This window comes from Mustela lutreola, chromosome 5 (assembly GCF_030435805.1).
Source record: "Mustela lutreola isolate mMusLut2 chromosome 5, mMusLut2.pri, whole genome shotgun sequence".
Lineage (NCBI taxonomy): Eukaryota > Metazoa > Chordata > Mammalia > Carnivora > Mustelidae > Mustela > Mustela lutreola.
Window position 1 is genome coordinate 60,153,783 of NC_081294.1, and position 15,924 is coordinate 60,169,706.

The 15,924-nt window shown below is 49.8% G+C and overlaps 2 protein-coding genes across 2 annotated transcripts in view; one reads left to right on the forward strand and one right to left on the reverse strand.

The window, feature by feature from the left end:
* KCNIP1 (potassium voltage-gated channel interacting protein 1) overlaps positions 1–15,924 on the forward strand; it is a 339,834-nt gene that overhangs the window by 20,083 nt on the left and 303,827 nt on the right. The gene's annotated exons all lie outside the window — the stretch shown is intronic.
* Positions 186–10,215, reverse strand: KCNMB1 (potassium calcium-activated channel subfamily M regulatory beta subunit 1). The gene is made up of 4 exons (XM_059174286.1): positions 9,824–10,215; positions 7,461–7,618; positions 5,796–5,967; positions 186–1,628 (listed from the first exon to the last, which is right to left on the reverse strand). The coding sequence occupies exons 2-4, from the start codon at positions 7,592–7,594 to the stop codon at positions 1,359–1,361; spliced, it is 576 nt and encodes a 191-aa protein (XP_059030269.1). The 5' UTR covers positions 7,595–7,618; positions 9,824–10,215; the 3' UTR covers positions 186–1,358.

The following is a 15,924-nucleotide window of genomic DNA, read 5'->3' on the forward strand; positions in this document are numbered from 1 at the left end:
GGGTGGCTCAGTCGGTTAAGCATCTGCCTTGGCTCAGGTCATGATTCCAGGGTCCTGGGATCGAGCCCCATGTCAGCCTCACTGCTCAGCAGGGTGTGTGCTTCTCCCTCTCCCTCTGCCTCTACCCCCACCCCAGTTTGTGCTCACTCTCTCTGTCAAATAAATAAATAAAATCTTCAAAAAAATGAAGACAAGCGTATTTATTTAAAAAAAAAAAAAAAACAATGAAACCACACCTTCCTACTGCTGAAAATTTAGAAAAGTACCAAAGATAAAAAGAATGAGAAAGAAAATTAAAATTAACCACCATCCCAATCCCCAATCCCACTGTTAATATTTTGATATATTTTAGTGTATTTTCTAATAGACTCTTGTGATATATATATATTTTTTATTGAGATATTACACTACTTTCAGGTGTACAGCATAATAATTTGATATGTTTATATATATTGCAAAATGATCATCACAGTAAGTCTAGTTAACATCTGTCACCATACACAGTTACAAATTTTTTTTCCTTATGGGGCGCCTGGGTGGCTTAGTGGGTTAAGCCGCTGCCTTCGGCTCAGGTCATGATCTCAGGGTCCTGGGATCGAGTCCCGCATCGGGCTCTCTGCTCAGCGGGGAGCCTGCTTCCTCCTCTCTCTCTCTGCCCGCCTCTCTGCCTACTTGTGATCTCTGTCTGTCAAATAAATAAATAAAATCTTTAAAAAAAAAAATAAAATAAAACAAATTTTTTTTTCCTTGGGATGAGAACTTTTAGGATTTACTCTCTCAGCCACGTTCAAGTATACAGTACAGTATGATGAACTATAGTCACCCAGGACTTACGTATTTTACAAATGGAAGTTCGTACCTATATTTATTAATAATATTGGAATAAAAACATACATAGCACCTAGCATCCTACAATCCAATTCTAAATGTTCTCTATACATGGGAGCTGCTGTGGTTTTCATGATGGAATTCAAAGAAGAGAGTGAGATCTGCCATGGATGACAAAGGTAGGCCTTTGAGCCAACCACGAGAACACAGGCATGGAGACGAGCATCACTGGCATCTGGGGGCTGGTGGGTGGTGTGGCAGGAAGTGGGTTTCAGTCAGCTGAGCGGGGACAGGTAATAGGACAATGTTACGTGCTGGCCTTGAGCTCTCTGAAGCACTAAGAAGTGGTGTACATTCTTAATCAGGAACGACATGACAAAGGGACTCACCAAAGCCCATCCAGATAGCAGAGATGGGATGGAGCGAAACAGTGGGAAGGCAGGAAGAGGGGCAAGGGTACCCAAGTAGGGAGCAGCCTGGGGGCCCACCCAGTCTCTAGCAGCAGAGGCAGCTCTGGGACATGGAGAGGCCTACTTCTGAGCCGCTAGGATGGAGAGGGACTGGTTGATCTTCACCATGGCGATAATGAGGAGACCTCCAGTCAGCAGGAAGGTAGGCCAGAAGAGAGAGAAGAGCAGGGTCCGGGGCCCATAGAGGCGCTGATACAGGACAGTGGTCTCGTTCTCCCGAGTGGCTGAGAAGCAGTAGAAAATCTGTTTCTCGTGGAATGTGGCCCTGACCTTCTCCACATCGGCCCGGGCCGCTTGGTAGTTCTCCAGGCTGTCTGGGATGTAGGAGCACTGTGGGGGGAAGGCGAGAGCACCCATGAGGTTGGAAATCCTGGTTTCTCTGGGAGAGAGGAAGAGCTGACATGAAGTAAAGGAAAGCGTTGGCTTTGGAGTTGGGCCCCCGGCTGGGCGTGACGTCTGTCGGAAACTCGTCAGGCTGTGCACTGTGTGGTTCTAGAGGGTTCCTTTGCAGTGTCACGTGTGAGAGCGGTGGCCCAGGAGCCGTTCACCAGGAAGCAGGGGCCCAGCTGGAGTTGTGGCTCTGTTTCCATCGGCTGTGGGACCTGAGGCAAATTGCTTACCTTTCTGAGCCTTGTCATCTTGTCTCTTGAAGGGGTTAAGAGCACTATGTGTTTCAAAGGACGTTATTAAAGAAGGACTTCGAACTTAACTAACCCAAGAGTGACACAGACCCATTGGGCTCTATATTCGGATATGGGGCAGAGGTCATACACTCAATTTCCCACAGGGCATGTGCACATAACATCCCCAGGTGAAGCGGGTCAGGAAAGAAGATGACAAGAGTCAGCCGACACTCGCCTTGTGCCACGGAGGACAGTCAGGGACGGGGTGGGGGGGGGGGGTCACTGGTGAAATGGGGAGAGCTGGAAGCATCCAGACCGACAATTGTCACTTTATCTGGACGCTGGATGCCATGAGATCCGGGAGATCTATGGTACCCAGGCCTCCGACATTTCAAGAAAAACTAGAAAGCCACATTCTAATGTGAACTCTCACAATTTTAAAATATTGGCAAAAATGTGAATTGCAAACCCTTTGAGGTCTAGCACTATGTGAGCCAGACAGAAGATATTGGCAAGCCAGTATCTGACACTGGGATTCGAAGGAAGGAGAGAATACATTTGAAGGAGCTTGTATAGGCGGAACATAGAACGCATTGATCCTGATGCCGACGCTTGCTATTAGGAGCCTCTGGCTCCGTCAGGCGAGGTCCTTCCTGCTGGGAAGCTCTGCAGAGGATGCACAGAGGGGAGACCCTGGTTACATCTCGGTTCTGTACCAGGAGGTCTGAAGGTTGTTTATGTGAGGTTCTGGAAGTTTCTACGAGGGGATCCCCCACAGCACCTGCAGCAGACTAGCTGGAGGGCTGGCCAGAGCACAGGTTCCTACTCACTCTGAATTTCTGGGGTGGAGCCCAGCAAACAAGTGACTCCTTCATGCATAGTAGTCTGAGACTGAGATCAAAGTCTGAGTGTTGAGCTGGCTCCTCCCTAGGCCTTGGTTACTCCTTGGATTTGAATGAGACCCTGTCCCCAAAGCTGCCTGCCCAGATAGCACCCATCCGGCAGTTTGGGAGATAGTTGCATCAGGGTCCTGACAGCCTGGGAAGTGGGGGAGCCATGTCCAGAGCCGTCCCCTAAACAGCCAGAGAGCACGTGAGGCTGGGGAGAGCTGCCTCCAAGGAATCTAACCTTCAAAGTTGTTGGGTACAGCAGGGTCCCAGGAGCAGATTAACTCAGACTTCTGCACAGAGGGGACCTTACCTATCTTCCCAATGTCTCTGACTCTGACCTTGAGTAACGTACTCCATTGAGCAAAGGTGTGGCTGTGGAGCCAGACAGACCCGGATTCAGCTACCAGGTCCAAAGTTGTGAGACTTGGTGGGTGCCACCACTTCTCTGAGTCTTGTAAAATAGGTTTGTGAGGGTAGTTGACTTGGCATGGAGACAGGACTGGAAGGTGTGTGGCAGAAACAGACCCGGGGAGCAGTGGGGTAGGGAGAGGCTGGCAAACTCAGGGTCTGGCGGGCAGCCTGTGAGTGAGCCTGCCCCCAATCCCTAGCACGCCAGTGGTCACTCCTGCCTGACTTCTTACTCCTCAGGATAGACCAGCGACCACCGATTGCCAAAGAAGAAGCAGGGGTCCTGGTAGAAGCGGATTCAGGAGGACTTGGGGGCTCTTTTCTCATCTGGTGGGGCTGAGTCATGCTAGTGTTAATGGAACGGGTCTGTCACCTTGCACTGTCCAAACCCACTTCTCCATGAACTCCCAGCACCATCAGTAATCTCACTGGGCACCCTCAGCGCCCTGCCCTTCCCATCCCATTAGCTACCTAACTCTGACCGTCAGCATCTATCCTGACTACAGGCCCATCTGCAGCCTGGCTATTGGCCGTGGCCCCAGCCTCTCTGCCTGGCCACTGAACCTCACGCTCCTCTGTACCACTCTGATCATGCTTAGCTCACAGACCCTTTAAACACTCCTGGTTGCTCGCAAAAGTAGTTCTAAACCTCAGAAGCCCCTGGAGAGTCCAGAGATTCTGCGTCAGGTGGTCTGGTATAGAAAGCCAACTTTGTTCAGTCCGCCGCTGGTTCCAGTGCACGGCCAGAGTCGAGCAGGGCCAGCTTACCCAATCACATTTTAATGCCATAACTCAGTAGTCCTTGCAGAAAGGACGGGCACACAGCTCGTACAGTGCCAGAATATCATTAGCATTTCCCTTCTTTACGGTCTACTTGAATTTAAATTCCTGGGAACCAGTAGAACCTTCCCCTGGGAAATACTACGGGAAATGGTGGATCTGTTAGGAGCCACTTAGGACTCCACTCCCTGTGAAACTCGGCGTCGTGAGAATTCTTCGGAGCGAACCTGTTCCAGATAAAGCTCTGACCTTCTGAAACGAACGCAAAGGAGCTTTGAGTGTTCAGAGCCCAGGCTGGTGAGAGCCCTGGTGGGCTGGAACAGAGAGCACTGCCTGCCTTGGCACTGGCTCTACTATTTGCTGGCTGTTCAGGCAGAACACCCCCACTTCTCATGAGGTTGAACCAGGGCAGTTTGGGGTAAAACAGTGATTGTAGATGAGCTTAGGCCTCCCCCCCAATTCCCTTCCTTATGCCGGACTTCTAAGGCTTGGAAAAACAATCCTGATTGAACACGAATGCCTAGCTCCATGCTCTGCGGGCCGGCTTCCTCCACCGGCTTCCCTGACAGTGCTGTGTCGTATCTTGATCTCGAATTCAACACACACATCTCCTGTCCTACCACACTGTCTGCTGTCTCACTCAGACATCTTTAAAGACTATCATTTGAGGGGGAAAAAAAAAAATCAGTAAAGTGTTTGCTATAATCTTTTTAAAATTTTTTTTTTAATTTAAAAAAATTTTTTTTCAAACTTATTATTATCCATAACTTGTAGCATTCTTCATTAAAGTTTTGCTTTTCTCAAAAATCGAACAGAAACCTACCACAAACAAAAAGCTTTCTGCTCCCATCATTGGGTCAGGTAGAGTCCACCTGTGTGTCCCCCTGCTGCCCCGCCCCAATGCCCCCTGCATCAATGACTGCAGCACCCCTTCCAGGTCCTTCTCTTCTAGGCCCTTCCTCCCGCCACACGGTGGTCTCTGCCCGCCCCTCTCCAGGCATGCTGCATTCCTGTTTCTCTGTATCTAACACCTGCATGATTTTTCAAGCCTGACCCAAACGTTTTTTTGACACCCTCACCTCTCTGTTGGCTGGAAAAAGAGTCACTCCCGCCTTTAACCCCATAATTTCCTCTGCTACTCTCTGTGGCACGGATCCTGCCCCACTAGGTGTTATTTCCCATAGGAGCTCTCTCCTCCTGAGTCCCGAGGTCCTATCACAGGACGTGCTCAGGGACTCCTGGATGAATGAGGGAATGAGGGAATAGTTATGGTCAACTTGTGTTTTCTGGAAGAAAGGATAGGATGAGGGGCTGGGGAAAATCTCCCAAACACTGGCCTCCAGAGTCTGCTGCAGCCCTGGGCCTCTGGTTTCACCGAGTGGGGCTGGTTTCAGGGGTTCTTCTCCGTGGGGTCAGCTCTGGCTCTGGTCTCTCATTTGAATTACCTTATAGGAGTGCCTGCCATCCACCAACACCGAGCCCAGCACACCACCCAGCCTCTGACTTCATGACTGGACTTCAGCCCAGGCGGGGCCCGGGTCATACAGCAGTTGGTGGCAGAGTGGGGACTCAAACCCAGGTCTGCCTGACTCCAGCCCAGAGGAGCTAAGTCTGAGTCCAGCCCAGAGGAGCTAAGTCTGGTTGGACCTCATAGCAGTTGTGGACCCTTGTCAAGGAGGCTCAGTTCTCTCGGCCTCCACTCCCCAGAGCAGGGATGGGGATTCAGTTAGGAAGAGGCCCACACACCTGCCAGGGGCAAGAGGATACCTTCCCATCCCTCCTCCCCCAGTCAGTACCTGCTGGTTCTGGTCCCGAGTGTCCTCTGTGTGGTACAGCACAGCCCACCGGCCCACAGCTGACACGTTGACCCACAGGCACGGATACTGGGGTACCTTCTTGCCCTCTAGCTCCTCCTGCTCCCTGATGCTGGTCTCAATCAGATGGCATGTGGATTTCTGGGTCCACACACTGGGGAGACCATGCAGACACACACATATGTCAGAACCTGGGTGATGCAGAGCATCGGGTTTCAACCCATTTAGAGAGACCTGGGGTTTGGGACCCTCATCTTGCCATAAGCAACCAGCACTAAAGGAGTGTGACTCCAGAGTGGTTGGGCCCAAGAAAAGAACCATAGAATCAGAATAGCAATGCTTATTAGCCTCTTAAACATCACCTACATAAGTGGTTCTTACCCTGGCTGCTGACCCAAAATCCTGGGGAACTTTTGAGATGATTCCCATGTCCCAGCCATACCCCAGAAGAGGTGAATCAGAATTTCTAAGGTATGTGAGGCTCAGGCCCTGATATGCTTTTAAAAACTCTCTGCCTTGATTCTGATAAGCAGCCAGACCCCGAGACCCATTGGCCACATCAGCCTCACCTTGTAGGGGGTAGGAAGAAAAGCTCAGAGAGGTCAAGGGACTTTTCTGAGGCCACACAGGACCCGAGTGCAGATCTGATTAGCTTCAGAATCTGTGCCTTTCGCCCCCCAAAAAGAGGTGATGCAGAAGGGGCTTGATTTGTGCCAGGGTAGGGAAGTAGGTGGGGACGGGGTGAACCTGGAGATAATGGGTCACAGGCACATAGCAGTTCTGAACAGGGCCTCCTTTGGGGAAGATTCCAACCTGGAATCAGTCCAGGGTTATAAAAAGTGACAAAGAAGCAGGCTCAGGAGAGGCTAACAGGCTTATAAACACATTAGCGAATCAATCATGATTCATCTCGCATGTATCTGGCAGGACACACGTTGCCAGATGGAGGGGCTGTCAGCAGCTGGAACATGCCCAGAGGCGAGGGTCGGAGACTTATCCTCACAAAAAAAAAAAAAGCAGTTTGAGAGAACGGAGCGTGTTTGTTCCAAACAGAGAACGGATCAGGAACTTCACAGCTTTGCCTTTAAAAGTCCAAGTGGTTGACATGTCAGCAAGCAAGGAACTTTCTCTGAGATTCCAGAGCAGAGCTCCATGGAAGCTGCTTTTGGCTCAGTGTAGACATTTCCTACTTCTCAGAAAAGCCTCAAAATGAAATGGTATATACCGTGAGGTCCTGAGCACCCCATCCCTTGAGATATTCAACAAGATGCTAGACACCCACTTGGCCGGGAGGTTTCAGAAGGGGAATCAAACTGTGCAGATAAGCTGTGAAAATCTATAACCTCTGATTTCTCCTAGGATCAAACTCACACTGGGGGGGCGGGGTTTGCTCTGATCTTTTGCTGCTTTTTATGAGAAGGGCCTCCTATGTCTGCTACCCCCATGTCCCAGAACCCCAGATAAGCAGGGTCCGGTCAGACCCACCCTCCCTGAACTCAAATCCTTCACCCTCAGAATGATTGTCCAGCCCTTCCTTCCTGGTGTGAAATCAATGGGGAGAGAGGTAGGAAGAAGGATGGGCTTCCTGGTCGACCAGATCCATCAGAGAGAAGCTGGAGGATGGGGCAGGTCAGGAGAGTTCCCTACCTTTTCTGGTAGAGGGGCAGCACGGTCGTGCCCAGGATATAGTAGGCGATGACCGCACACACCACCATGGCCACACCCAGGCAAAGGGCTCGAGTCTCTCCCCGCTTCTGGGCCATCACCAGCTTCTTTCCCATGTCCACTGCAGGCACTGGTCATTTCTAGAGCCACAGAGGCAAACAGACATGAGATCAGCACAGGCAACGAGTAACCCACAGAAGATGGGACAGGTAAGAGGGGACGGTGCTCAATGGTCAACATCACCTCTAGTTTGTTACGGAGCTTTGCAACTCCTGAGGTCTTTTTGAACACACGTAAACCTCCCACCAACTGAGAGGCAAGTGTTATCATCCCCATTCTACTGTTGAAGCATCTGTGGCTCAGAGGTAGGTAGAGAGACTTGTCCAAGGCCACACAATGTGTGGTAGGTTCAGTAATGACCCCAAGGGGTCCATATTCTCAGTCCTGGAATCTGTGAGCAGTACTTTACATGGCAAAGACCTTAATTTAAGGATCCTGGGATGGGGGATTATCCTGGATTATTCATGTAGACCCTAAACATAATCAAGGGTCTGTACGGGAGCAAGGTGAAGGGAGATGAGACACAGAAGAGAAGATGATAATGACCAGGGTGGAGAGATTGGAGTGGTGTGGTCACATGCCAGGAAGTTTGAGCAGCCACCAGAAGCCAGAGGAGACAAGGAACAGTGGATTGTCCCCTCGGCCTTGGATGGAGTGGGCCCACCCAACACCTTGATTTCAGCTCTTCCAACACTTCGCTGGCTTCCAGAACTCTGTGAGAGGAGATTTCTATTGTTTGAGGCCACCAAGTTTGTGGTGATCTGTTAATAGCAACAGTAGAAAAGGAATACAGGAGATAAGTGAATACAGTGGACAGTAGCGGTAGGACATCTGAGCACTTTCTTCTGGGACACTTGTCTCAGAAAAACATGGAGCATTTCACAGTTTACAAATAATCCCAGGGCAAGGCTGCCTGGGCTGGGGGCAGCAAGTAGAGAAGGGCCAGGAGGGCTGGGTGCCCCAAACAAAACCGGTTCTTTCCTGGAACATGGGGTGCCCTCGAGGAGGGGCCCTTGGCATGTGCCCTACCTTCTAGCCCCTCAGCCCTCCCAGACCCAGGCACTCTGGATGGTGGGAAGGCAGGGGTACTATGTGACCAGGTTTGAGATGCTAGGAGGAGAGGAGAGGAGGGGAGGGGAGGGGAGGGGAGGGGAGAGGAGAGGAGAGGCTCTCCTGTCACAGAGAAGTCTGAACCCTGCCTGTTGCTCAGATGCCACCTGTCTGTAATGCTTTGATGAGATTATTCCCTACACCAAGTGAGTAGCTTTGCAGAGTGGTGGTCAACGCTCCTAAAACCTCACAGGATAAAAGAAGGGGGTAAGGATATGGGTGTGGATATGGAATTAAACAACCACAGTGGGTGCCTTCTGGCAGGAGGAAGGATAGGCACTGCTGATCTTCCCTGAGGTCTGGACGGGAAGAAAGGAATTGTAGCTCTAATAGAAGGGATTTCAGTTAGACTCCAAGAAGAACTTTTCACTTTTGAGAGTTGCTGAGTATCTCTGAACTTTTTGGCCCTATCTTCCGCTTAGAAAAGTCACTCAACGTCTGAACTCTGAATTTAGAAAAGATTTTAGGAATTTAGGAAAGATGGAGAAAGGTGAAAGAAAATAGCACCTGGCATTTTGGTTGACATTCTTTTCCTTAGAAGGATAGGGCACAGAGTACAGTGTTCAAAGGTTTGGTGGAATGTGAGGCAGGGAGGATTCTGAGGTCAGCAGATCCAGGATCAAATCCTGACTTTGCCACGTAGCAACCGAGTGGCTGTTAAATGAGAATAATAGTACCGGCTCCAGAGAGTTCTGACAAAGACCAGGTGACATACCAAATATCACATATTGATCCCAGTATCAGGCCCAATGCCAGCTCTCAATAAATAGTGGCTCCTATTACCAAAGGGAATCCTGAAGGTTTGGAGCAGAAGTCCCCAGTTCTCTTGCTGAGCCTACTTTTGTCCCATCCCTCCCCTGGGGACAAGAGCCAGGACTGGTCCTGCTCTCCGGGCTGCTGCTCTCCTTCCAGCTGCTCTGGAAGCTGGGACCTGAGTGTGAGGATGCTGAACGACTTGAGTGACCCAGCCATGGAGCAGGCCACCAGACCACGGGCCCAAACACCAGCAGGTCTTACGTTGGGCAACACCACTGTCAGGGCCCCTGGAGCCCAGAGTCGTGATGGGCTTCCCTAGGAAGCGAGTTCCCACTGCCAATCTCCCTCCCCCACGCTCTCCCCTCTAGCCCCAGGCTCTGGAGAAACCACTCCCCAAGTGCTGTGGAGGCAGTACTCACAGTTTCTGGAGCCCTGGAGTCTTCAGCAGGCAGAGACTTTTGGCCTGGCCCCCAGCCCCCACCCCAAAAGAGGCTGCCTGAGCTGCAGCAGGAAGCTTGGGCTCTCAGCCCATCTCTGGGAGAGCGGCCTCTGGTCCCCATCCGGGACAGGCCTCCATGCCCAAACATGGTCAAGTCTGAGCACACAGCCCCAGGACACAAACTCCAGAGAGTCCGTCCCAAGCCTAGGAGACAAGGGCAGCTGTTACTCAGGCCGCCACACCTGCAGTTTCCAGGGTCTGAAAGAAACAGATTTCGAACAACAAAAGACTGAGCAAAACTGAGAAACCAGGAAAGACCATCCTGGTACATTTAGAGATGTTTCTTCATCATCAGTCTCTCTGGGCTGGCAGGGAAGCCGGGAATAGGAAATGGTTTTCCTTTTGTTGACACAAGGGAGAGAGGAGGAGTTAGAGCTCCAAGGGGTTGGGCTTATCAGCTACAAGGGGGTTGGCAAATCCCCATAGAAGCATCCAAACCCTCCCGAGCCTTTGGCACTTAAATGTTGTGTGACCCTGGGCAGGTCACGGCATCTCTCTGAGCCTCAATTTTCTCAACTATGTTGCTGGGATTTTTTTAAACTAACTTTGTTTAGGATAATGATGAGTGTTAGGGATAGCGAAGATTTGAGGCAGAGGATGAGAAACCCACCTTTTAACGTCCAGCCAAGCAGAAGCTGAAAGCAGTGAGGCCTTCACAGCTGTTCCAGCCAGCCAGGTCCAGGGACAGCCTGCTCTGCTGAGCGGCCTCCCAGAGACTGTCGAAGTACAGTTTGGAGGCATGGGCAGAGATTTGTGCCTCTTGATATGACCAGTGAGCCACAAGGGGGTCTTATAAGACCTTAGACCTCACAGGTAGATTGACAAGGAGCGACATGGGGCCTGGAATGAATCCCCAGAGGAGTGGTTTTCCCCGATGGTCCTTGGCCCATCCAGGAGCCAGAAGAGCCCTTCTGGTGCCCGTGAACTAATGCAAAAATGCCAGTCCTTCATCCCTCTCCCCCTGGGGGAGAGAGACATGGTGCATGCAACAGAGCCATTTCAAGTATGACCAAAAGGCCACTTGCTCATAATCGATTGAATGAGTTATTAAGGGTTACACGTTTGGAATCTGTAAGCAAACATTAGAATTCTTCACAAGGTAGGGAAACAGGCAAGGAAGGTGGACCATAAGCTCTACTGTTGCCTGAAAGTGAGCCCCTCTCCAAAATGCTGGAACAAGCTCTGTTCTCCAAAAGGTGTGGAGAAAAACTCAGGTCCCTAGCTGCATGTGGGGCTGCAGGGGGAGGGCAAGGAAATAACAAAGCTACAACAATACGGAGTAGTACTCGGCACTAACACAGACTGTCAGAGATCACAAAATGCCTCCCCGACTCCAAACTTCCAACACCCTATCATAATAAGCACTGCTAGCTCATAACAAGCTAGTCAGGTAGAGATTTTTCTACGCATTTTATAGATGCTGAACCTGAGGTTCAGGGGGGTTAAATAAAGTAACCAGGGCAGGTTACTTTGTATCTCTAAATTCAGTTTGTCCATTTCTAGAATGGAGACAATTATACCTCTCCTCAGTGTTTTTGAAAAATAAGAGATCACCTAAGCTACCTGACGGGCAGGTTGTATTTTCCAAAGATGCCCATACCAACATGCGATCCATCCCGTGTGCTCATCTAACAATGTGGCATCAACACTGCGTCAGGAGGGGCATCTGTATCCTTCGATCTTGGCAGAGCTCTGCAACCACCTGGGCAAGAGAATGTGATGGAGGTGACACTATGTGATTTCCAAAGCTAAGTCATACACAGTGATCCAGCTTTCCCTGGGCGTCCTCTCTCGCGACACTCCCCTCGGAGCCAGCCATCGTATTATGCAGAAGCCAAGAGGCCACGCATAGCTGCTTCAGCTGACAGCCCCAGCTCAGTTCCCAGCCAACAACCAGCATCCCCCGCTGACACTTGAGGGAAGGAGCTTGCAGGTGACTCCAGACTCCTCTTCGGACCCCCAGCTGAGGCCTCAGACATCATGGAGCCAAGACCAGCCACCCTCTGTGTGCACTCTGAATTCTCCATCTACAAAAATCCATGAGCAAATTCAATAGTTTTATGCCACTATATTCTGAGGGCATTTGTTATGCAGTGACAGTTACTAGAATGTACTGCAAGTGATTTCAAAGGGAAACTTTCTGTTGCTGGTGACTGTGGTAGTGTTGAACCAGTGGGGCTGAAAAAGCCTGAGATGACTGTGTGGAGTAGTATGGGGAAGCTTTAGTAAAGCTCTGTATGTTCTTATCTTAGGTTGCTCACTGCTGCACAAGTGGAATAGAAGGGCGGTGTTACAAGAGGGTATTTTCATTAATTGAGCAACTACTATGTGCCAGGGTATGAGCCACATCCATATGTAAATACATACACATATATACATGTATACATGCATACATATACACACGTGTGCATGCATATATGTGTGTGTGCACATGTATACCTACATGTGTACATATACAGTTACACACATACACATATGCATGTGTGCATGCACGTGCACATATAGACACATATGTGTGCGTATACATGCACATTTGTGCACACGTGTATACAGATATGTGCATAGGCACATAGTGTACACACGATGCATACATGCATATGCATACACACACCCACACACCTATACATGTCTGCACACACGAAAACACATGCACACATGTGTGCCTGTGTACACATATATGTGCATATATACATGTGTGCACGTGTGTGCACATACACGCGTGTGCATATGCACACACAAATGTACACACATAGCCATTCTTCTCAACAGTCCTCCCAAAAGATCTTGTTCCTGTGACTTGCCCAAGGTCACTCCCCTGTCACGTGATGCGAGGGATCCAGGCCTCCGTGATGTCCTGAGGCATAGTCTTTGAGAGAACTAGTGTTTTTTTGGGAGTCCACTTCAGCAGCTGTGTAAGGCCATCTCCTCAGTCTATCGTCCTTTCTGGATTGTGCATCCACTTATTTATTTAAACACTTTTGAATCAATATCTATTCTCTGCCACCACTTGGGATAATAAGTCCCATACATCAAATTGGCAACCGTGTCCAGAGCCCGTGCAGAGGGCGTGTCGCCAGCTGTCTGCCGCAGGGAGTGGTTGTGAGTTGCGCTCTGTCCTAGGGAAGCCACTGGCTCGCAGACACTCGAGGCCTTACCGTGCAGAGGCTCTGAGTCCGTCACTGATGGGGAAGGCACAAGGTGGATTTTTATTATTTTTTTTTTATTTTTTATTTTTTTAAGATTTTATTTATTTATTTGACAGAGAGAGAAATCACAAGTAGGCAGAGAGTCAGGCAGAGAGAGAGAGAGAAGCAGGCTCCCGCTGAGCAAAGAGCCCGATGCGGGACTCGATTCCAGGACACTGAGATCATGACCTGAGCCGAAGGCAGCGGCTTAATCCACTGAGCCACCCAGGTGCCCCGGATTTTTAAAACCGCAAAAAGGCACAATGGAAAAATGAAAGGTATATTTTCAGGGAAAGAGAGTCACAAAAGAGGAAATGGCAGTGAGGGATTTTTCAATGGAGTTGAGAAGACAAAGTGTAAAAACAGGACCAAGAAATGTTCATATTTGAATTAGATGACAAGACTGGACGTGATGAGGAACCTGACAGGGCCGCCCCCTCTGAGTGAAGGGAGGCCGCCTGCCTTTCCCATCGGACTCTTCAAGCCGTGTTTTTGCTTCCCCTCATTTTTCTTACTTAGTGACAAGGTATTTTAGCCTGCTGTATTGTTAACATAATTGTAAGCAGCTTGAAATCCTCTTTGAAACAAGGAACAGCATAAATAAATAAAGAGCCCTGCTATCCATCTGTGCGGTAAGATCGTTTGCTTACGCCTCTTCCTTACTGCAAAACCATCCATGCTCACTGTGGAAAAGTGGGATGACAGACAAGGACAGGAAGAAGATAAGGCACTGTGATAGCCCTGCCACTTGGAGGCAACTGCAGGTCCCGGGTGGGTGTGTCTTTTTAGATACTCATAAGAGGATGCGGACATTCTCTCCCTCCAGAGGGCACATCCCTGTGTCCCCCCTGCTAGGGAGCTCTTCCTCTCCCCTGGGTCTCAGTTCTGAGGTGCCCACCTCACCTCCCATTCCCTAAGCCACACGTGATTAAAGATGCTGGAAGCACTGTGTGCAGCTCCCTCCAAGCACTCCCCGTCCCTGTAATGTTATGTTTGTTCATGCGCCTTCCCCATTCCCGGGTCTCCCCACTGGAGTGTAAGCTCCCTGAGATCCAGGGCAAAAACAGTTCTTATTCACTGTCACATCTCTAGATAAACAGAAATCTTGGGGATTTGCTGTGGTTTGTGGTTTGGTTTGGGAAAAAAAAAAAAAATCTCTTACTTTTTCAAAAAACATTCACCATCTTACCCAATTATAAGTCTACAGTTTGGGAGTGGTTATTACGGTTGAGCAACAGATTTCCAGAATTTTGTCATCTTGCAAAACTGAAACTCTGTACCTATTAAACCACTCCCCGTCTCTCCCTCCTCGTCAGCCCCATCTACGCTCTGTTTCTGAGTCTGACTACTTTAGACAACTCATATAATTAGAATCCTACGGTGATCGCCCTTTTTTGTCAGGCTATTTCACTCAGCATAATGTCCTCAAGGTTCATCCATGTCGTATCATTTGACCAAGAAAAAAACCTCTTGCTCCTTAATGTAATGGAATATTAGAGTCATTTTCCCAGACCAGAGCACATTTGTCTAAAATCTTGTACCGTACTGTTTCATATGGGGAAGCAGTAGTGTATTTAATTGAAGCCATGTTGTTGGACATTTAGGAAGGGGGCCTGTTTGCTTATCAGCGGAGCTCAGAGTTGCCCTCTGTGGGTGGGTGGGCTGTCCCAACCATCCCCACCCTTACACCCATCATTGTTCTGGAACGGGCAGGTGTGACAGAGATTGGATCTACAAGGACAGAGCTTGGGGACCAGAACCCGGGGAGGAAGAGGACCGAGCCATAGAAATGGAAGAGGGCAGCAGTTCATGGTTTCCTAGCCCAGTCCGGGCGTGATTTGAACTTTGGGGGAAGAGGGAGAGACAAGGCAGAGGAAATACGTGGAGGCTGGTGGAGCTGTTTTCACACCATAGTCTTTGGGACTCAGACTCTGATGAGAACAAAGGGCTCACAGCGATGCCCCCTAATAGGGCAATCTGCAACATCATTCACGGTAGCCGTGGCAGAGGCAGCGGCCCAACATATCCCTGCACCGGTCAGGGTCTTGCAGGAAGGGCAGGGCTGGTAGTGTGCTCAGCAGGCTCACACCAGCTTCACAGGAGCGCTTCCCCTGCCAGCTGTTACATTGCTGGGAGCCGGAAATCCGCCACAGGGGAAGTGAAATCTACAAACAATGTGAGTGGGGGCTTTCGTGGTTTTTTTTGTTTTTGTGTGTGTGTGTGTGTTTTTGTTTGTTTGTTTGTTTGTTTGTTTTTTTAGGAGAGCGGTTTCCCGGCACACCATTTTAGAGAGTACACTCAAACTGGGAAAATCAAGGAGGTTTTAGAACTGCTGACAATGGTGTGGGCAGGTTGTAAGGAGCACAGGGAAAGATGGAGCACTTTGGAGCCATTCTGGACTGAGGGATGAGGGAAAGGAGCTGTGTCCAGCATCAGAAGGAGGGTCTCCTGCAGCAGCCTGGGACCCTCAGTAGACAAGCTAGGGAATGAGGAGCTGACTTCACTGTCCAGGGACCCTTTTTTTTGGTCTCCTGAACCCCATTCACTGAAACCAACTGGTAGAGAGAAGCCTGTTGCTCTCGCCCCTATGGTCAGCCTGCAGAGAAGAGTCTAAAGCCGAGTGGGGAGTGGGCCTGGAGGGGCATCCAAGAAGGTACAAGTCCATCTCCTTGAGGAGGCTTTGGGCTGGAGAACCAACAAGCAGGTCAGAGCAAAGGGCACCTGAACACATAGGGAATCTCTGCAAATTCCCAGAAATATCTGTGTAGCTGTGAGCTGTGCCTCTGAGCCCAGATGCTTGTCTATCAAAATAAATGTTGCTCATTTGTAGCCTCCA